This window comes from Phocoena phocoena, chromosome 2 (assembly GCF_963924675.1).
Source record: "Phocoena phocoena chromosome 2, mPhoPho1.1, whole genome shotgun sequence".
Lineage (NCBI taxonomy): Eukaryota > Metazoa > Chordata > Mammalia > Artiodactyla > Phocoenidae > Phocoena > Phocoena phocoena.
Window position 1 is genome coordinate 5,185,180 of NC_089220.1, and position 21,732 is coordinate 5,206,911.

Sequence of the window (21,732 nt, forward strand, 5' to 3'; positions counted from 1 at the left end):
CCCAGCTCTGGGCAGAGCTGGGAGCCCTGGACTCCTGTGCCCGTTTCTACCTTCTATTGAACCACTTTGATTTGGGGAGAGAAAAAAAAATTAGAACTTTTTGATAGTGTGGTAAAAACATTGATTTGAACTATTTTAGTAAAAGGAGTAACAGAGAAGATTGTGATAGTGTATACTTTGCGTTAGATAAATAAAGGCTCTTCGCAAGCCTCCGTGGTGGGTACGCAGTGCTCATTTGTTTTGGGTGAGGGGGCCCCTCAGGGCGGATGGTGGGGGCCGCTGACTGCTGCTCCATGGCCTCTAGTCATAGGCCAGAAGTGCAAAGCATTTCAAATCCAAACCCTGGTCTAACCCAGGGCCCTGTCTATTGGAGGGACACTGACAGTTCCAAACCAGCTTGAAATTCAACTGCTTCCTCCCAAGAAAGTCCATGCAGGCACTGGACGTGGGAGGCTGCCCCATGAGGGTACTGCCCGGGGAGGGGCTTGGGTCTGGCCAGTGGCCAGGCCTCTCCTGGGCAGCGTTCCTCCACTGCCTGCTGCTTGGCCCCCAGGGTCCAGAAGAAGATCTGCTTCTGGGCTGCAAACCCAGGGGCTGCTAAGGCTTGGAGCCCCACCTCGTGCCCGTAACAAACAAAGGCGTCATTTCAGAACTGATTTTATTTGGGTAACTGACTGAAGGAGTCTCATTTGTAACCAAGATGGAATTCACAGTATGTTGTTACATTCACACTTAAAAAATATATCTCTATGTACAGGAATCTGCAAATTGATGTAAACATACATTACTTCCAAGTACATTTCTCCCCTTCTTCCTGGAGGAAAAAGAATAGAGCCATCCAGCAAGTCAACCCCTTCAAAATAACTTAAACGCAAAGGATGTAAGTATCTCTAAATCAAAAATGTGGTTCAACTGACCTACACGTGTCATGGGAGAGAACATCATGGAATGACAGCAATGACAACAGCTTGACTTCAGATGGAACCGGACTATTTAAAATGGAGTTTCCAGGAAAAATAGGCACTGATTTCTAGAAGGAAATTCACTCCTTACTGAAGCTATTTATTGAGCCAATATGGCTGGTTAACATTCTCACTAGTGTAAAGTAACTCAGTGCAGGACTCGCGGACGACGCTGGTTGAGACCAAACGCACAGTCGGGTCACAACCGGCTCTGCCTGGGCTCCAGTGAGAGCTGCTGTCCCCACTCCCCAGATGTGGAGGACCACCCCAATTTCATCTTGGGGGTCCGGTCCATTTCTTCCCATACTACAACTGTGTAGCATTATACAAGGTACCCTGCGGCTTACCCACTTAAACTACTTTTCAAGTTAATTAGAAAAACTTCTCTTTAAAAAACAAAGGAAGAAAGAAGGGCGCCAGGTTACCTCATCCAGGCTGCCCGCCCCAGCCCCCCGACTGGAGGCATGCCAGGTGGCGGGATGGGCGGGGGCACAGGCGGCTGCCCTCCAGGGGGCACAGCTGGAGGCGGGTAGCTAGCCGGTGGCAGGCCCAGGCCTGGAGGAGGGTGAGGGGGCACTGCGTGGGTGGGCGGCATGCGGGGGGGTGGCGGCGGGAAATTGGGGTTGTAGGTGGGCGGGGGGGGCGGGTAGCCAGGGGCGGGGGGAGGGATGGCGGGTGGCGGGAAGGAGGCTGGCGGCGGTGGCACGGGCGGCGGGGGCGGGTTCGGGGGGTAGACGTGGGGGTGATAGGGCAGGTGAGCCGGCGGGCCATAGGCAGGGGGCAGAGCCCCGTAAGAGGGGCCCTCGGTCTTCATCATGGACTGGAGGCTCTGGTAGCCCTCTCCGGACATGTAGGAGCTGCTGGTAGACATGCCGGTGATGTAGCTGGAGGGCGGCGGGGGCGGGGGCCGGTGTGGCAGTGGCGGAGGCTGGTGCACGGGGGCCGGGTGGGCCGGAGGGGGGATCTGGACTTTGGGGAGGTCGCCGGCTTCCACGGGGCCTGGCGGCTCAGCCTCGCCCAAGGCGGCTGCGAGGGGTGGCTTCCGGTCTGCAGAAGGGAGACAGGCCACTGCGAGCTCTGGGACGGCTCCCGGCAGGGCACCCCCGGGGGCTGTGCGTGTAGGGGGGGGAATCCACCAACTCCCTCGGGGCAGGGAAGCCCCCCCCACCACCCCGACAGCTCACGGCCACCCCGGGGGTTCCTGGCCCTGTCACAGCACCGTGGCCATCTTCCAGAGGAGCGGCAAGCAGCTGTCACCTTCGTGGCCAGACAGCACGGCCTGCGCCCGTGTCCCGAAGCCAGCGGCTCATGTGCTGTCACGCAGGCCCTGCACCTTGCCTCCAGCCACTCTGGGTGTTCCCTCCCCGCTCCCCAGCGCACCAGGCACGGGCAGTCCCGGGGGCGCACGGAGTCCCTTCCGCCCAGACCCCCAGCCCTCTTTCTAGTACAAACGTGTGCGGGGCCCCTTCCTTCTGCCCGTCTTGCCTCCAGAGGCTGTGAGCCCAGGGCCAGGACGCAGCACCGTCTGTGGGCGGCACTGGCATTTGGCAGGACGCCTGAGAGGTGGTCACATGAGTGACGTGGCGTTAAACACACGCCGGGACGGCCTCCGACACCCCAACGGCCCACGTGAGCGGCATTCCGGCCCGTGCCCTGTGTGGCGGGGGCACCGCTCCCCGCCCCGGCTCCCTGGCGGCCGGCAGCTGACCGGGAGAGCTGAAGCCCCCAGAAGCTCAGAAGTCGCTGGAGTATCTCCCACCTTCTGGCACACACACCCTAACTCCTGCCTTCTCCAGTTGGACCCTTCACCTTCCGAAGTGTCGCCACAGCTGAAGAACGAAAGTTCTTTACAACTTTTCTCCTCTATTCTTAATGATGCTGAGGCGGCGTCCCAGCTCACTGTGTGCCTGTGAAGGCCTTTTCACTCTATTCTCCACATGACTCCATGAACAACTGCTTACTCTCTAAAGGGTACTGAGAAGACGCCCTGCCAACGGGAAGCCGATGCGAGGGCCTGGAGTCTAAGGTCAACAGCGATCTGCCCAGATCTCGACAATGTTCCTAAGTTGGCAGGGCTTTGTTTGCCTAAAACTGATTCTAAAGTCATTTGTCCTCCACCATTTCTGGATGTGAGAGGTCAGAGAATATTCAGATATACTTAGAATTCACATCCTCAAGCTATCTGGTTGTAAAAAAACCAATTTTTTGAAAAATCCTAGGTCATTAATGTCTCTCTAAATTTCTGAAATTCCTCCATAAATCCTCCCCAGGATTTCCCAAGTGTGCCCTTCAAAAAGGCAGCGAGCAAAGCTGGCCCTCCCAGCTGCCTGCAGGCAGCACTCACCTGGAGGTGGATGGGCTGGAGGCAATGGAGGGTGAGGGGGCTCAATTTTGGGAATTTTAGGTGGTGGTGGTTCTGAAAAGAAAAAGTAGATTAAAAAGCTACTCTTCATATAGAATAAGTATGTCAGAGACAGTGAGAGAGGAGAAAAAGAAAAATGCACTGTTAAGGAATTTTCTGGGGGAAAAGGCTGATATGACCAAGGCTTTAAGGGAAGCTGAGGAAGGCACCAGCTAAACCATCCTTTTAAAAGAACAAAACAAATGAAACAAACACATCCCCCCTCCAGCTCCTGCCACCCCACGCCTCTTGCCTCCTTCCGAAAGTAAAAACCCTCTCGCTTCTTACAGCCCGCCAGCCCATTTTCCACCTCTGCCCAACTTCCTCCTGACCACTTAAGACGAGCCCTCCAATGACACGAGAGCAGCAGACTGCATCTCAGTTACCAGGTGGTACCCGTCAGGGTCCTCACTAACACGCAGAGCACCGAGAAAGGCCCCAAGTGCTCCCAGGAGAAGCCGGCACCTTTTAACTCTTGTCTGGGCACACTTAAGTTTGTTTTCCCTCTCACAAATGTTTACTCCTAGTGATAGCAGCACACCTGAACTGGCGTCGGTAGAGACCTGGAGGCTGGCGAATGGACAGAAAAGCAAGGTAGTTGGGACCGCTTGGGGCAGAGGACAGAGCCCATCCTTTAGGGTCGAGCGGCTGCATGTAACCAGCATCCTCAGTGACAATCCTAAGTCGCCAAGACAGGCTACGCCACATCCAGCATCTTCCGCTCGTGGCGGCAGCGAGTGTGCGCACACTATCGAGAAAGAACGCCATCTTTTCGCCTGCACGGTTTGGTTCTTTCTTCCTGAAACTCACTTTATTCTGGCTCGTACGCTGCTCTGCCCTGCTTCTGCTCTGGCACTGCTCAACGTTCTTGGCTTCCTGTGTCCCAGACACAGGCTGAATTCAAGGTCCAGGGACATCCCTCTCTCTATTCTCTTCCTCAGAGACCAAATCCCCCGTCTCTAGGCAGAGGAGCTGCAGATCTATGCCTCTGCCTTCCATCTCTCCTCCCAAACCGCGGAGCAGGCTCCTGGGCCCCGTCCCGAGACCGAGCAGCCCACCCCTCTCACGCAGGCGCCCCCCTCCAGCCCCTCCCACAGATGGCTGAGCTGAGGTCATCTAGGTCAGTGCTGTCCGACAGAAATATAAGGAGAGCCACACAGGCAATTTTACATCTTCTAGTAGCCACGCTGCAAAGTACAAAGAGGTGAAATTAATTTTAATACGGTCTTTGATTCAACCTGGTATTATCAAGAATTTTGTCATCTTAATGTGGAATCAATGTAGAAGTTTATTAATGAGATTTTTAATGTTCTTTTCTCTAACTCTTAGAGATCGGTGTGTCTTCTGCACTGAGGGCACGTGGTGTTTTTGGAGTAGGCCACATGTCAAGCGCTCACCAGCCCTCTGCAACCCAGAGCACAGTGGGGTCCTGCTTCCAGGCCCCGAGACACCCCCGACACCAGGTCTCCCTCCGGGGCTCGCAGGCTCCTCCCCATTCCCCACCCTCTCGCCATAACTGCTGCCAGGGGAACTCTCTCTACAGTGAACTCAGACCGTGCCATTCTCCTGCTCAAACGCCTCCACTGGCTCCCCTGCCTATGCAGAATCCACCCTCCACCAGGTGGGCGCTGTCACCTGCTTCTAGCACATTTTCAGTCCTAGCAAAAGCTACTCCTTTTTAAACCTTCACAGTCCAGTAAGACTCCCCTCTCTGTTATCTCCCAAATTCTCCACCCCACTGTTCCCTCTGCTCCTCTGCCTGAAGGCTCCACCCTGTCAGTCCGTGTTGCTCAAGGCAAGTCCCCCTCCAAGGCCACCCGGGCTCGTTTCTGCCTCTTGAAGACACAGCGCCAGCTCAGCTGACCCAGCATCCATGCGGCACGGAGTGCAGCCCCCTCTTTTGCGTCTCGCACTTACTGTTTGCCCATCTGGAGCTAAAAAAATCTCCCCTGTAATGAACTCATCATCCCCACAAAGATCCTGAGAAAAAGGAGCTTTACTGTAACTTGAAGATCTCACAATAGTTCAGTAAATAATTCACTGGGTTCCTACCTGGAACTAAGTGACAGAGAAACAGAAATGAGTAAACATGGTCTGTGCCAGCACAGGGTTCAGTACTACAGGCTGACCCGGAGACAAAACACTTCTGGTTTTCTCCTCTGTGATCTTGCAGGTTTTGCTCACATTTTGTTAGTTTCCAATACAGAAACAAGTTAATCAACTCTGGGCTCCACAAATATGGGGGAAAAACGTGTTTAAAAGAAGCCTGCCCCCCGTAAGCAGCAGGGCAGCACGCCTACCGCGGCTCCGATCCTTTCTACCCATCGCTCTGCTGCTGGCTGCTCAGTCTGGGGGTGCCCGGGGCCCTTCACTCTGTCGACTGTGGTGGGCTTAACTAACCTCCAAAAATAAATGTTGTTGCAGCAGTTCGCCTACTTTCCTAACTATATTTTGATAGACAGTCGGCCCTTCGCATCCGTGGACAGGGAGGGTGGACTATGAAACCCAAGCAAGCATCTGCGGGTTCTGGCATCCAAGGTGGGTCCTGGAGCCAATTGCCCGTGGATACCAAGGGATGACTTATGTTACCAAGCACATTTTTATTGCCACTAACTTTTTTTTTCTGTGTTGATACTGTTAAAGTACAATCCAAAAATATACAGTCAGGGAATACACAGAGAAGACAACGCAGCTAGCGTAAAGTTTTTGATGGGCTCTAACGTTAAATTTTAAGGCCAATCTAAATCTGAAAGGAAACAACTTTTGACTAAGAATTTAAAGTCTTGATAAACAACATATAGAACTAAAAAACGAAACACAAGAATATAAAATTACCTGATGCTTTGCTCTCTTCTTTGGGAGAAACAACCTGTTACAAAAGAAAATACACAACTGTTAATCAGGGCCCTAAATGCAGTGAGGAAAAACTGATCATTCAGGCACTGAACGAATCACAGCCAGAACGTGGACTCAGACAAAAATTAATTTTGGCTTGAACTTGCAGAGCAAACCATGGCACCTAACAGATCATTTCTGCCTCCTTCCTCTTCCCCTTTCAAATCAGACAGCAGGCAGAATTCCTAACTTTTCTGACTAGTGAGTTCTGAGCACTAAGTTTCACGCCCTCCATCGAGCTGTCTTAACCGTGGTGAGGGTGCTTGCTGACCGCCCCTATCCCGTGGGGCTTCCTTGGGGTCTGTGTCACAACGTACGGCTTTCTCCACTGGCGCAGCTGCTACCATGGGGAGAAACTTACAAATACCCCTGTGTCGTTTAAAGACGTGGGAGACACCTATTCCGGCAGTCGGTGTGCAGATGTGGAAACTACACCCGGGCACGTTTTGGGGCCCTGACACAGGCAGCAGCGGCTGGAGGAGGACAGAGCCATCCTGGCTCCAAAAGGTACCTCTCCTCTGACCACGCCAGCTGTCAGGCTGCTTGTGGTCATACAGGCAGACGGGGAGGTGCATCGTGTCACTCCCTGGTTCTGGTGTTCCGTGTGCTGCCTCGGAAAGGGGCACACACGCAGGTGGGGTGTCGCCACGGGAAGCCGGCCGCACCCAGCGCCAACCTGGCGCACTCACCACGGCGCGCTTCGCCTGCCGGGGGGGACTAGGCTGCGGGGACGGTTTCTTGGGCTGCTGGGCCGGTGGTGGTGGCTGCGGCTGGGCTGGCTGCTGCGAATCCTTCTGCGGGGGCTGGGGCGGCTCGGGGCCTGGAGGCGGCTGTGACTGCGGCGCTGGCGGCGCTGGCGGCGTGGGCTGGAGAGACGGGGGCTGCTGTAGCTGGTGGGGCGCATGATGAGGCATCTGTTGTTTCCCTTGTGAGTAAAGATCCAGGATCTGGTGGCAGATGTCTAAATGATAGGAAACAATTACATTTGCCACAAACTGATATTTTAAATAAAATTCTACCTAGAAAAAAACATACTCCCATTTCCCTTGCAGGTGCGATTCCCCAACAAGGGCCAATATGTGGCTATCATATTTGTAATTCACCAATCCCTGGTGTGCACAGCACTGGTGTGCATTTTTAGTTCGCCAAAACTATGTGTTTGGATAGAATGAACATTACAGTAGAGAATTTAATTAAAGAATAGTTTGCATGGACTTGTTTGGGAGAATCCATTCTCGGGACTCATTCTTCCTCACAGGGAAGAATGATCTGAATGTGGAACACCCTGCAGAAAGCTCAGCACGCCCCGTACCTTCCAAAACATCCACAGGGACGTCTTGCACAAACTGCTCCCACCATCTCCGGTACATGGGTTTGGAGGTCCATTCCTGTATTTCAAATTTGCACAAACGTCCCGCAAGATACATCACTGCCACTGCTATGATCTCTGGTTCCCACTGTAGTGACAAGGTCGTGCAGAGACTAGTTCAACAAGAAAAAGAGGTGACTTGACTTGGATGAGCAAACATTTATGATTAACCCAATGCATGGAGATTAGATGCCATATCTAAATGTCAGTTTGCTTATTTTTCCCTATACATGATCAAATAAAGTATTATAAAGAAGCAAGTTTTTAGTCTTCTAAATGTACTGAGATAAGTTACTTTAACCATAGCTACTAATTTGTTCCTTAAAAAATCAGAATTCCAGCACATTCAAAAATTGCTATGTCGGGCTTCCCTGGTGGCGCAGTGGTTGAGAGTCCGCCTGCCGATGCAGGGGACGCGGGTTTGTGCCCCGATCCAGGAAGATCCCACATGCCGCGGAGCAGCTGGGCCCGTGAGCCATGGCCGCTGGGCCTGTGCGTCCGGAGCCTGTGCTCTGCAACGGGAGAGGCCACAACAGTGAGAGGCCCGCGTACCGCAAAAAAAAAAAAAAAAAATTGCTATGTCATGAAATACAAATGAAAATGCTTAAGTTCTTCAAACGGCTGGAACCCTAGCACTGAACCATCTCCTTACATGATGGCAACTCCACGTGCGGGCATTCTGTTCCCTATCCAGCACCTCCTTAGATCTCTCAGCTCCAAGAACATCAAGGCTCTAAAACCACTACAAGGAAATATAAAGTTGCAAATATGTAGTTTGCAATTTTGCAAAACGAAATGGATTTAAGTATATACTTGTCAAAATTCTCTGGTGTATTGTTCAGGACTCATGTTTCAAACCGGTGATAAGATTTCAGCATCCTATACCACCATGATGTGGCAGGGTATCCCCTCTGCCGGGAAGCAGGTGACCTGGACTTTAACTCCAAGTCTGCCGTTAACTGGCTCCTTAAGCTGGGGCAAGTCAGTTTCCTGATTACAAAATAAGGGGTTTGGATTAGATGACACGTAAAGTCCCTACCTATTTTAAAACACCATAATTAAACCAACATTTGAACCCATGTACCTGTCGTTTACGAATGTCCAAGCCATTTGAACCAACTTTTGAATTTTGTTTTTATCACCTAGAAACGGGGAAGAAAAGGCAAATTAGTAATAGAAAGGAAAAAAAAAAAAGAAGAATGAATGAGAAGCAACAAGTACTTATTTAAAGCCTACTGTGTGCTTAGCACCACCCCCAATACACAGCAAAGAGCTTCTGCCTGGGAAACAAGGACAAATGAGTGGGGGCCCAAGTCCCACCTCTGTTCTCTTTCTGCATGACCTACACTGAACCACCATTTATGGGAAACCTGGCTCCAAGCCTGATTTTATTAGGCTATTTAAAAAATCCTTACTCATTTTCCTGCCTCATATCACTTGGCAACTGGATGACAGAATCTGTTTATACATAAAAGGAAACAGCGTTAACAGCTATAATATTGAATTGTCTGGCAAGCTATGGCCTAGGTACTTCACACACTGAACTTTCTGCTGTCCTCTTTTGAGAAGCGTAATCTGAGTATCATCAAATTATTATAAAGATCTGATTTCAGAATGAAAAAGTTCTCTTGACTTTTTTTTCTTACCTTTGAGCTGTTTCGCATACTTGAGTAGGAATTGGTACGGATGTTCCACCTGTAAATCAAACTTTATGGTCTGTAGTAAGATTCTCTCCAGAACCATTACTTCTTCCTAAAAATGAAATAACAAATGTTGAGACAGTAATTTCAATCACACGTCAGAAACAGCATTAAAAAAGGGAGCTTTCCTTTTATTCTCTCTTCAAGTTGTATTTTAGCAACTATTTTTCATTCCTTTTCTCCTCTCTCCCACTCAGGCCTTTAACATGCTCACAGACAATGATAAATTCTGAAAAGAACTAAAAGTAGGAAGACAAAACAATGAGTTAATTTTTAAAACCTACTTGAAACAAAGTAAACATTCTTAGAAACGTTATTATTTTCCATACAGATGAGCCCCCTTTACAAAATAGACCTTTACTTTACAGATACTTTAGTGTCCTTCCAGACCTCCATTAAAAAAATGCAATCTTCCAGGCATTTACATTGAAAATTTTAAGCAAGAAAGATTATGACAGTGGCAGCTTCATGCAAACCTGGACAGTGAATTTTGTGTGTGCGTGTCTATGTGTGAGAGAGAGAGACAGAGAGAGACAGAGAGAGAGAGAATGGTGGAACATCATTTTTGTGTTTTAATCATTCATCTACCTGAAACAAGGTATCCCAATGTCATTTACTAAGTAAATTATCATTTTCTCTTCTATTAAGCCACATCCTGAACTGTCTATACACACACACACACATGCGCATACACACACAATCTTTTCTGTTCACTGCTCTGTTTGTCTACTTCTGTACCAGGATCAGAGATTTAACATTTGGAAGGGACAGTTCAATGATTATTCCTCTTTTAAAAACCTTTCTTGTTTTAGCCATGTTCCCCCCACCACCTGCATTTTAATATCATTTTATTTAGTATCATTCTAGGAAAAATGAAAGCTACTGATGTTCTGATTGGGAACTCACTGAATTTACAGAATAATTTAGGGAAATGGGCATTTTAAACTACACTGAATCTTCCTATCAAAAATTTATTTATGAAAATCTTCTTTTCAGTCCTTCAGTAGTTTTAAAGCCTCCCTGCCCCAACATGGTTTCCACAAATTTATTATAAGGTTTATTCCTGAATATATTATTTTACTGCTGCTACTGTAAATGGAATCTCTTCTCTTATTATGCTTTCTAACGTCCATAAACAACTTCTTGAATTCAACCTCTGTAGAGCCTGACTGTCCGAGCACTTACAATTTTACTTGATTGTGAAATACAATTAAGATGCTCTGTGTGGCAAGAACAATTACAATCACTTGTTTGAGTCCAAGAAGAAAGGGCCTTGGAGAGACTGACAATCTCATCATTAACAGCTGCATAAACCCGTTAACTCTGGGAAGAGAAGCCATGTAGATAACCGGCTTTCAGGTTAAAGTATGGCATCACACTTCACAGAATGTAGAGATGATTCTACCATGAGTGTTATTCCAAACGGCAGGGCAAGGTGAATGTCTTTCTACCCTTGTTTCCCAAGTGTTCTCTCAGGAAAGCTTTTTAAAATCTTAAGGTTTTCACACAGTATCAAAAAAAATCCCACTATCACTGGCCCCCCACCCCACTTTTGTCACCACCTGTTTCCCAGAAGTTTCAACATATCCCTTAAATTTAGAAACAATCTTTTACCAAGTGTCCAGACTGTAGCCCATATGGTATTACGAGACAGCTGAAGGCCTGCTCTCCCTTTGTGTTTCAAATACTCAATTAATGGAATAATTATAGGTCTGTGTGCCAACATGACTCCTCAGTGAACTTTCCCTCAGCCCCACACTTCCTGTCTGGAGCACCTGTCTAGGTTCCCAGATCGAATGCCCTCACCGCACCTTTCAACAACTTTTATAGCATTTATCACAACTCATAATCAGGTAGCTGGCTATCTGAATATTTGATTAAAATCTGCCCCACCACTCGACTGTAAAATCCACGAGAGCAAGAGCCAGGCCTGCTTTGCCACCTGTTCGTGTCTAGTGGCTAATGCAGAGCCTGGAACAAATATCTGTTGAACACACGAGAAATGAATGAACAGGGAGAAACCACAGAGTTAGGGCACAGCCAAGGAAGACCAAAAAGCTGCACGATTCAGGACCGTATTTCTTCTAATTGCTTATATCGCCGCCTCCCCCCAAACTTCCCTCCTCTCCTCTCCGGCGAGGAAAATGTCTTCCACAATGTCCTCACCGCTCCCAGATCCAGGGTTCCTTCCTTTGGCCCCGACACCCAGTCACGCCTGGGGAGACTGCACATGAGAGAGGGGAGGGCGGGCTGCAAAGCCCCTCTGCCCACCTGAGTCAGGCTGGCCTGGCTTAAAAGCCTCATTAGCATGGCTGTTGCCCTCTTCCTGACTTCTGGGCCCTGGAGCTGCAGAACTTCTGCCTCACTGTGCCTGGCCGGGATCTCGGTTTCCTGACGTACTGGTACAGTGGGTAAAGGCTGAAAGCAGAAGGGGACTCCTCCAGAGGCGCCCTGGACAGAACACGCCAGCTGCTGCCACGTGCCCCTGCCCTGCGATGCTTCCAGATCTTTGCGACTCCTTCTGGGTAACCACAGCTCATCAGCCACAAGGTCCCTCTGCCCCTGTGACCAAGACCTGACTAAAGCACAACACATTCCTACAACTGTCTCCCTGCTGTGTGAAAATCAAAAACCCACAGGCACTGGAAATGTTATCTGATGCTACGTTACTTTTATAAAAGTACATTTTGGACCACTGTTAGTATGAATTCCTCATGGGCTCACATTTTTATAAACAGGTGAATGGATTTATAAAATAAGTTCAAGGGACAGAGTTATCCACACTGACAGTACTTACAAATCACAACCACAGTATGTGCAAAAGCATTCTGGGCCTGTTACCTCCTGGAAGGCACACACGTTGTAGACACACACACAGATTCTGCTGGGTAGGGGAGGCCGACTACCGTGGGAGGCAGTACCAGCTGACTAGGAAAAACAGGGCTGTGGATGTGCTGAACGGCATCGTCTGGCTTAGTTTTGCTCTGTGATTCTGAGTTTCTCCCCACATCCTCAGTTTGTCATTTATTCAACAAGTACCTGTTGAATGCCTACTCTATCCAGCCACTGCACTAGGTATCAGGCAAAACAGACAGGGTCTTAGCTCTCACAGATCTACAAGTGAGAAGAGGAATGTTCTTTGTGTGATTATCTGGTCAAGATCTATCCAATTATGAGCTGTGACAAACATTATGAAGGCTAATTCGCAAGTGCTATAAGGGTTACAATGGGGGGACCTTGACAAGAACAGGGGAGGAGGAAAGCTGCCACCGACCCGAAAGTGGTCTCTTTAGAACATAATAAAATCATGTATACAATTATTTTACCACCATTTCCTGACATTAGCAGGGGTTGTGGGGAAGGGACAGGATGGACAGTATATCAACCTGGGTGTCTGCAAATGTTAATACCTTCCACCACTCTTGGGAAGCAAAAGACACACAGCACACGTAGACACACTTGTACATCCAGCATCTGTACATTCTGTCTTCCCAGAAGCCAGCTGGAGATGAACCCAAGAAGCCAAACTGCTTCTGGGCCTAGGAGTGCTAAGGGCCATGAGAGAACTTTGCTCACACATGTTCTATGTGCTACTGCCCCTAACGGGCTCACAACCCAGCATGGCACATTAGCAGATGCTACCTAAGTGTAGGCTACATTATCTTCCCTCCTTTCTCACAGAAGCAAGGAAGAATACCTTCTGCATAAGTCCTCTTAGGGACACAGGGGGCTGGCAGATACAGGGCCACGGCTGTTGTCAACACAAGGAACTCTATCATAATGCTGTTGTGAGGAGTCAAGGCCTGAAGGCAGGAAGTTATGAGTCTTACCTTTGGGTCATCTCCAAACTGGCCAAATTGTACATCATTTAATAAACTACGAGCTGTTTTGATGATATCTTTACATTTTTTTGGTGTTTCTTCTACTTTCCCAGCCAGAAAGAGACAACAAGCTCCTGTCACCTAAAAGGAAGACAAAAGCTCCTGAGACCCTGTTATCAAAGCTCACACAGAAACAGAAAAAACATTTTGGGCCTTCACAACAAACTGGGCTCCCTCACTCTCCTGCCGGCTTCTTTCTCATTTGCAAACACCTGGACACTCTAAAATCTTGAAGGAAATGTCACATACAAATACTCCACCCGCCCCGCCATTTGGCTTCATAAATTATTTTAAATTTAGTTTTCTGAATAAAATGTCATGTAAACAAAGTAGCCACCAGAAAGGGAAAAAAGTCACAGAAACAAATTTTCTTTTCACATTGCAATCTTAAAGATACTGACTCCCTGACTGGTGCACCCAAATGCATGTCCTCTGGAATTCGCCTCTGCACCACTGCCCACGCTTTCTTTTTCCTTCCTCACGCTGCCTGGCTCCTGATCCAGTTCCTACTCCACTGCGATCTTCTCACTGCTTTACCTTCAGCTTTTCTTTGCCCGCTCGCTCCAGTCTCTCCTACATGCCCCTCCCTTCACAGAATCCTGACCACGTTAGACATCAGTGAGATCCTGTGCCGGGGTACAAAGCGGATCCGGACACGGTCTCCTTCCCCTAGAACGTCACAAATTAATGAGGAAGATGTGTACAAAACTAAGTAAAATCTTAGCAAAAGGAAGACCCCCAGCAGACTAACTTCCTGTTACATCTAATTCTTCTTCTTCATGAAACCCTTCCATCACTTCAGTTTCCCTACTGAAGCCACAGTTCCCTAGTCTGGTGTTCAAGGCCCACTATGGTCTGGTTCAGTCTACCGTAGCACGCAGGGTCCCAGCGTGCCCTTCCCGCCGCCGGGCCTCCCGGCTGCCGGGCACGCCTCCGCTTTCTGTAGGGCTGCTGCTCTGTCCCGTCTCAGCACGGTAAGTCCTACTTACAGTCAAGGCTGAACCCAGTGCTGGCACCTCCTCCCCAGCATTTTCCTCGATCCCTCTATGATGTAGTTAATCTCTCCCTTGAATGCTACAGCCTTCCTTCTGTACCTCTCCTATGGCCTCACTCTCTACAGTGTGTTTTGTACCTGTCATACCATATACCCTGGACTGAAAGCTACTTGAGGCAGACTCTCGCACAGAGCATAAGACAGTCCATGTCTTAAAGAGTAACTGAAGAATAGTGGATATGGCATAAAGAACTACTATGCAGTCTTGGCCTTTGTTGGGTCTCAACTGTAAGGCCAATTGTATCTTGGGAAAAGTAACAAGGAAGCAAATTTTCACACTAAGTACAATATGATTATGGTTCATATTGGACTAAATAAAAAACTTAAAAATACTTTAATACAGTTAATTGGGAAAAAAACAAATTTTAGGCTGTTTTTGTTTATATATAATATGTACCATACAAAAATAAATACTTTCTGGAAAATAAAATAAAAAGAGAGACTACAATCTGTCCACTAAACTGTGTGGAAATAATAACATGTGATAGAAAATTATAATAAAATTCAAACACTTACATATCTTGGGAATTGCTTGAAGGAATGAAACATATAGAAGCGATGAAAATAAATTATTCCAGTTGCCAGGGTATCATAGTGTCTGTTGTTCTGGTTAAGGGTTTTAGCCAAGAAGTTTTACAGGTTACATCTTAGTTAAATGTGGAAAAAACAATAAAGACAAACAATAACAACAAGAGCAGTGGGAAAGCAAACACTATCAGTGGCAAAGCAGGTGAATGGGAATCTCCGGGTGTCGGAATTCTGGTACAAGCTGAAGTCTATGCTTTAATAAGGCAGGGCTTCACTATCCTTTAGAAATACTTCAACTGAGGTCAATGGGTGCTATTTTCCATCCTGGTGGCCACCTGCTCAAAGGCTAATTCTACACATTTAAATGATAAAAAGGAAACAGAAAATCCCTGAAGAGCCAAGCAAATCTGAAGTAACATTTAAATAAGAAAGCTAATTAAGAGCTGCTTTAGTCAGGGATGTTACTTGGTCTTTTGTCTATAGCATTTAATTTAATTTGTGGTGGTGGTGGGGAGTCTGTCTATCATAGATCCCAGAATCAGGATACAGTCCCAAACGTGTGCCCACATCAAAGATGAACCGAGCCCCTTCTCGGCGGTAGCGGGCCTCAGTGGCCGGATCGAGTCCTTCTAGTTGAGAGGGTGTATGAGCCAAGTCTTTTTTATCCCAGTACCAACATGGTTTTGTGTGGTCCAGGTTTGCTGAGGTTACTGAAGGGCTTGAATTTTCTTTATTCTCCTTCATTTATTGAAGTAGACTTGTTCTTTCCAACAGACTTTCTGAAAATGTTAGAATCCTAAAAGAAAGAGAAGCAGTAATGTTGGAAAGGGATACCTCACGTTAAATAATCCCAATCATTATAAACAGTCTACGATCACAGATTTGTACTTGATAAAAATTTTTCAATAGAGGAAGCACTACTGATTGGTAGTTAGAAGCCCAGGCGTACCTCCAAACACAAATTTAACACTTAAGTGACTCACAGTACGATAAATCCCAAATTTCATCGCTTAAAAGGAGCTTTTCTGTCTCATTTCCTTCTGCCTTTTTTCACTAGGCCCACCTCCCTTATGCTGGTCTAGATTCTGTTCTTCAGTAAAACCCAGGTTGGTCCTAACCCTCCCAAAAGATTTATCCTCCAAAATTATCCATTTCTTCCATCCAGCATCCAGTCAAAATTTTCCCTTTTTTAGTTTACTTGATTTCATTTAGGTACTTTCACTTAGAAAAGCCACCAGACTGGATGAATTCATATCTGCACAAGCCACTGAACTGAGCAATGGAGATCGGGTGTGGGTGCAGTGATCTGGGGAGAAAGGATGGAGGGAGGTAGTCCACAAGGGAAAGAAGGAGTTCCTTTAAATTTTTCTTGCTTTCTCATCCTCTTCTCTTTCATTCAGAATGAAGAGATTCTCTAAAAGCTGTATGCTGAGAAAAGAAAACAAAAAATAAGTACTCTCACCTAGAGGCCATTATAATATGGAAATTGTTTGTAAACTGGATCAGAGAACAGACATTTTCATACAGGGCAGCAAAAGGGTTCTAAAAGAGGTAGCTAGAACCAGGTTGGTCTGGTTCAGCAAGAAAATAGCAGTTCGGCAGCCAGGCTCTGGGCCAGGGCCATCAGTTAATCTGGAAGCCTAACTTCTCCTGTGTGCTGCCTCATTTCTGGTGGGAAAGGTGACATGGAGGGCTGACCGCTCTCCTCCTTGCACCTGGGAGCTCTAAAGAGAAACGTTCCCTCCAACAGAAGAATTAAGTACTACCTGGAGAAAAGTAATCTTCTTGAACTAATTTACACTCTGTGTGACTGAACTGGGCAACGGGTGGGGGCTGGGGGAGACCGGTTAACTAAAGCCTCAGTGTGTATGAAGAGTTCCCAATGAGATGCTCAGTAAGAGTATGAAGAGCTGGGAGTTAGATGTCATACTAGATATATTTTCTCACCTATCAGATTGGCAAAAAGTCCAAAAGTTTGACAATATACTCTCTTGGCAAGGCCAGGGAGAAGCAGGTAATCTCTTATGTCGCTGGTGGGAGTACAAAGCGGAACCACTCTCACAGAGGGGAATTTGGCAATATCTAACAAAATTACATACACATTTGCTCCTTGATTTAGCAATTCCACTTCTAAGTATTTACTCTGACAATAAGATCACAAATATGAAACAACAAGTGCACAAGATCATTCAAGGTATTGTTTATAACAGCAAAAACTGTAAACAACGTGAAAGTCCATTAGGGCACTGGTTGAATAATATGGTATATTAACACAAATGCATACCATGTAGCTATTAAAAAAGACTGAGAAAGATCTTTAAGTACTTGTATAAAGAAATTCCCAGGATCAGCAAGGTGCAGGAAAGCATACATAGCTATGTTAGTATCTAAGTAAGAAAAGCAGGGAAATACAAAGTAGAAATATCTATTCTTTTTTTCTTTTTTTTTGTGGTACGCGGGCCTCTCACTGTTGTGGCCTCTCCCATTGCGGAGCACAGGCTCCAGACGCGCAAGCTCAGCGGCAATGGCTCACGGGCCCAGCCGCTCCGCGGCATGTGGGATCTTCCCGGACTGGGGCACGAACCCGTGTCCCCTGCATCAGCAGACGGACTCTCAACCACTGTGCCACCAGGGAAGCCCCACAACTGAGTTTTGATAAATTTAATAATTCCTGGCAAATTTACATCTTGTTAGTTTTGGTCTATAATTTCAGCCTTTAAGAACTCTTGAATCCTGAGTGCCATCTAACATACTGGCTAACTATCACTACAGGTTTTGAGTGCATTTATTAATTTGAGAAGCATGCCTCATATATTTAAAGTTGGTAATAAAAAAAAAAAGTGCTAACCAGAGTAAGGGCAAGGCCAGAGCCCTGCAACTTATCTCTAAAGACCTCTCTTCAGGTTGACATCAACCCATTAATCAACATTTGGGGTTTGGTAATTTGAACGGACATATATCCATCTAACTAGACCTTACCCAGTATACTTCTCTCTTGTGTCTATTAGGATAGGAAGAGGGATTATGTTCAGTGTCCTAAGGAAATCTAAATAGACTCATGTCTAGCAATCCCCCATCCACCACCAGTCTAGTAAATTTATAACAAAAGAAAACATGATGTGTGTCACCTGGTTTTCTTAAACTGAAGCTCTGTTGGTTTGAGGGTATGAGCCCTTTTCCCCAAGTACTTAGAAGCTCTCTTCTTGTTGTCCCAACAAGACTCTAAAACAGATTACTAATAAGCTCTAGCATCCAAAGCCACATAATTGCTCTCTGCAAAAACTGACACATTTATCAGACTCCAGTCTTCTATCATTAACTGCACTTTTAAGATTCCTCAAAACCTATGAACAATAATTTCACAATCTTATCTGCATGTATTTTGGTATATCATTTATTTGACCCTGAAAATAGAATTAGATGTAATCCAATTAGATATTCTTTATAATCTCCTCAATTACCTTGAACTTAATCATTCTTGATTTTGTCTTGACCTAGTTTTAGAGACAACAAAACATTTTTCCTTCTAGATACTTAGCAAACTCTCATTGCTTTCAAATATAATCTCCTGAAACGAACAATTTATTTTGTAAGCCAAAACTATGACCATTGTTTTTCTTTATGACGTTCAATTTTAGAAATGGCATTTAAGATTTAACGATCTCATTAGCAATTAAAGTGTTTCTTTACTGCTTGTTGGTGTAAACTACGTTTTCAAAATGGAACAAATGTTTAACATGCTTTATACAAGAATCAACTAATGTTTCTCAGCAAAGCATCAAAAGATAATCAAAAGGAGACAAAAGTAAAAAAAAAAAACAAAACTAAAATTAGACACCAACGGTAGTCACTCTGAAAAAATAAAGCAATCCTGGATAACTATTACATTCATAGTCAAGATTATTTAACAAGCAGGCATCTAAGAACACTAAGAATCTTAACCAAATGTCTATCAATACCGCAACTATTACCAGCATCCATCCATTCATTCAGCAATGAAGACAGTTTACTATCTGTCAGGCAGGGCTCTAGGTGCTGAGGATATAAAGCTCCTTCGTGGAGCTTTCATTCTAGCAACATCATTCATACAAACCTTAATCAGCGCCAGAATTGCAAGGCAGTGTGCTAGGTATCTTTAACGATACACAAGAGATACACAAGCATTATCAAGTTTCCCTTAAAAACATAAAACAGGCCATCTTCAACTAAATGCTGTGAGAAGCCGTTCCTAACGTCAGAATATTTAGCGAAAGCTCCGTTTGACTGGCAAGCCAAATTTCGGGAGCGCTACCGACCATGCTTTGTGCGGGGAATAGTCTGAGAGCTTTTAGATATCCTCTTGCCTTACGCCTCAACCTTCTAAAGAACAATTCCTCTAGTAACAAACCAAACAACCCAGGAGAGGGTCGGTAAGCGTGATGTGTCGGCAAAAACGAAACTAACCGCGGAAGTGCCTTTTCCTCATTCCTAGTCCCACCCTTGTTACACGGGTCTTCAGATTCCGAAGTCAGAGTACCCCAGATGTGGAACGATACCCAAAGTCTCAGGCGTTACCAAGGTTGGGACCGACACACTGCGAAATAACCGGAAAGACGTGGGTAGTCTTCGGTTGTACCGCTGAGTGTGTGCGCGCCTAAGACCCCTGCCCTTTCTCTCCACCTTCCAGAAAGTCCCCGAACCCTAACCGCCCTTCACTTGGAGCGTCGCTACCTGCTCTACGGTCCGCGCCGGCCTCCCTGACCCGCTCCTGCGCCTCAGACCCTCTCCCGGAGCGCGTCTCGCGGCCCCGCCGTCGCCCGCTAACTTCGATCTGCACCCGGGGGGTAGCGGAGGGTGGCGGAATCCGGAAAGAGCGACTCCGCCAGTGAATGGAGGCAGGTGGCCATACCCTAATCCGACCTCCAGGTACGCGGGACTTGAGTGGCGCTGCCCGCGGTCCGTCGGTCACTCACCCCTCGCCTCAGGCAAGCCCCTTAGCAACGTCTCTCCTTGTTGACTGCGGCCATCTTGGACGTGGAATGTCGGGGAATCTACGTCATCGCGCTGCGTCCGGGACTGGAAATAAGCGACCGGAGGGACGCCTGTCAACCAATGAGAAGAAAGTAGAGCTCTCAAACGTGGAACGAGCCGCCAGTCTTCTCCTGGCCCCTCCCCGCGGGTCAGGGGTCGCTGCGTGAGGGAGGAGGAGCCCACCAGAGGGCCCATCCCGTCGGAGAGAGGGAATTCGGAAGCAACCGAACCTGCTAACGGAACTTGGGCGCGAGAGGCGGGGCTCGGGGTGCCGGTCTTCCAATTAACGCCCGGGCATGGGCTTAGCCCAGCCAATTATGGCCCGGAACCTGGCGGGGGCCGAGCAGGCCGCTCTGGCCCCGGAGCCCGCCGGCCCAATGGCTAGGCAGGAACCCGAGCGGAACGGTCGGGGGGCGGTGGGGCGGTGCCGCGCCCATGCGACTGAACCGCGGGCCAATGGGCGGCGGCGGCGGCGGCTCGGGGGCGGGGCCTGGGGCGGGCGGAACCGGGTTGGGCCGCGGCGGCGGGGCCGTCTCAGGCAGCGGTCCCGCCCCCTCCTGTCCGGCCGCAGCCGCCGCCGCCACCGCCTGGGGCTTGGTTGAGGTGGACTGTGGGTCCCGGCGGAGTGTGGCGCCGCCGCCGCTGCGCGAAGGGGCAAGCGGGCAGGTGAGTGCCGGCGGCGGCCGCTCCGCGCGCGTGGCCCGCGGGGCAGACTCGCGTCGCAACCCCCCCCACCGCCCGGAGTGCTGCGAGGCTGCCCCCAACCCCGGCCGGCGCCCCTCGGCCGTGGTCCGGCCCGCGCCCCGCCGGCCGTTCTGGGCCCAGGGTGCAGGGGTCGGTGTGCGCCCTGGGGCCCGGCGGGCAGGGCTGGGTGCCGGGGGCCCAGCGAGGTCGGAGGGCGCCGCACGGTCTCTGCCCTCCGGCCTTCCTGGGGCGGGGGCGCGCTCACCGATGCCCAGCGTCCCTTCCCGGCGGCCGTAGCTCCGTTCCCCGCTCTGCCCGCCCAGAGGTGGCAGCAGGTGCAGGAAGCGCCCGGCCCCTCGGCACCCACCGGGTGGGGCCGGGGTCGGTCCCTCTCGCTTTCGTCGGCTCGGCTCTGCGTGGGGCTGGCTCGCGCACCCGTTTCCTTCCTCTCTCCCTCCCTCCCTCCCGTCGTCACTCTGCTGCTTAGGCGAGGACGGTGTGGCTCTCATGTTCCTCTCTCCAAACCTCAGGTGCCCTCGGGGGTGCTCGGGGACTAGCCCCTGCTTCTCTCCCTCACTTTCCAGTTATAAAAACAGTCGTTGAAAATAGGTCATGTTTCTTCCCACGCGCCCTGGCCATCTTCCCCACGCTCCGTGCCCTACTAGGGAGAAGAATTCAGTGCTTTGGAGTTTGTCATTCCAGCATCAAACTCTTCCTCCTCGTGGCTCCAGCCTGGCGATGCAACTGTGTATCCTCTATCCCCAGTGTCTACTCGGGGGTGGGGGGTGGGGTGGGCGGGGGAGGAGCCGATTAGCGTTGGGCGCCACTTGCGGCGGGGGAGGGGGGGGCTTACCCCTGCCGTGTGTTGACTGGTGTAGGATCACTTGGGATCCTAAATGAAGGAGGTGACGTTTTGCATTTCCAAATGAAGGAGGTGATGTTTGGAAAGAAAAAATCCTTTTTAAAGTATGTTGACAGGTGAATTTTGCTTTTAAGAGCCTCCGAAGAGTTAACCCTTTAGTAATGAATCTGCACAGAGCTTGATTGTGGTGTGGTTACAACAGCTGTATGCGTTCGGCAGAAGTGGCAGAACTGGACACTGAGAAGTTTGAATTTTGCCGTGTGTAGATAACCTCTTCCTCCCCGATTTTTTTCTCCAAAGTGACCCTACTGCTATTTCAAAACTGAAGGAACCAGAAATTATTTTGGAAAGGTTTTTCTTACCATTTTAAGTGAATGAATTTAACT

The 21,732-nt window shown here is 48.5% G+C and overlaps 3 protein-coding genes across 3 annotated transcripts in view; 1 reads left to right on the forward strand and 2 right to left on the reverse strand.

Annotated features, from left to right (window-relative positions):
• Window positions 1–642: 642 nt before the first annotated feature.
• On the reverse strand, window positions 643–15,534 carry CCNK (cyclin K). The gene is made up of 10 exons (XM_065872265.1): window positions 15,338–15,534; window positions 14,779–14,860; window positions 13,158–13,289; window positions 9,274–9,379; window positions 8,712–8,769; window positions 7,571–7,740; window positions 6,948–7,219; window positions 6,199–6,232; window positions 3,307–3,378; window positions 643–2,009 (listed from the first exon to the last, which is right to left on the reverse strand). The coding sequence occupies exons 1-10, from the start codon at window positions 15,532–15,534 to the stop codon at window positions 1,384–1,386; spliced, it is 1,749 nt and encodes a 582-aa protein (XP_065728337.1). The 3' UTR covers window positions 643–1,383.
• A 4,568-nt stretch (window positions 15,535–20,102) lies between these two features.
• LOC136118317 (basic salivary proline-rich protein 3-like) lies at window positions 20,103–20,993 on the reverse strand. Its single transcript, XM_065871627.1, has one exon. The coding sequence runs from the start codon at window positions 20,991–20,993 to the stop codon at window positions 20,103–20,105; it is 891 nt and encodes a 296-aa protein (XP_065727699.1).
• SETD3 (SET domain containing 3, actin N3(tau)-histidine methyltransferase) overlaps window positions 20,389–21,732 on the forward strand; it is a 69,502-nt gene continuing 68,158 nt past the window's right edge. Inside the window, exon 1 of the mRNA XM_065871470.1 lies at window positions 20,389–20,466. The gene's annotated coding sequence lies outside the window, so the exon portion shown is untranslated. The remainder of the gene's footprint in view (window positions 20,467–21,732) is intronic.

Bases quoted from the DNA above. Each gene is read 5' to 3' on its own strand.
- CCNK (XM_065872265.1), bottom strand. From the start codon at position 15,534: ATGAAGGAGAATAAAGAAAATTCAAGCCCTTCAGTAACCTCAGCAAAC. The intron at 9,380-13,157 runs GTAAGACTCATA...TTTCATTTTTAG, and splicing joins AGTTTGGAGATGACCCAAAG to GAAGAAGTAATGGTTCTGGA. The intron at 3,379-6,198 runs GTAATTTTATAT...TTTTCTTTTCAG, and splicing joins AGAAGAGAGCAAAGCATCAG to AACCACCACCACCTAAAATT.
- LOC136118317 (XM_065871627.1), bottom strand. From the start codon at position 20,993: ATGAGAGCCACACCGTCCTCGCCTAAGCAGCAGAGTGACGACGGGAGG.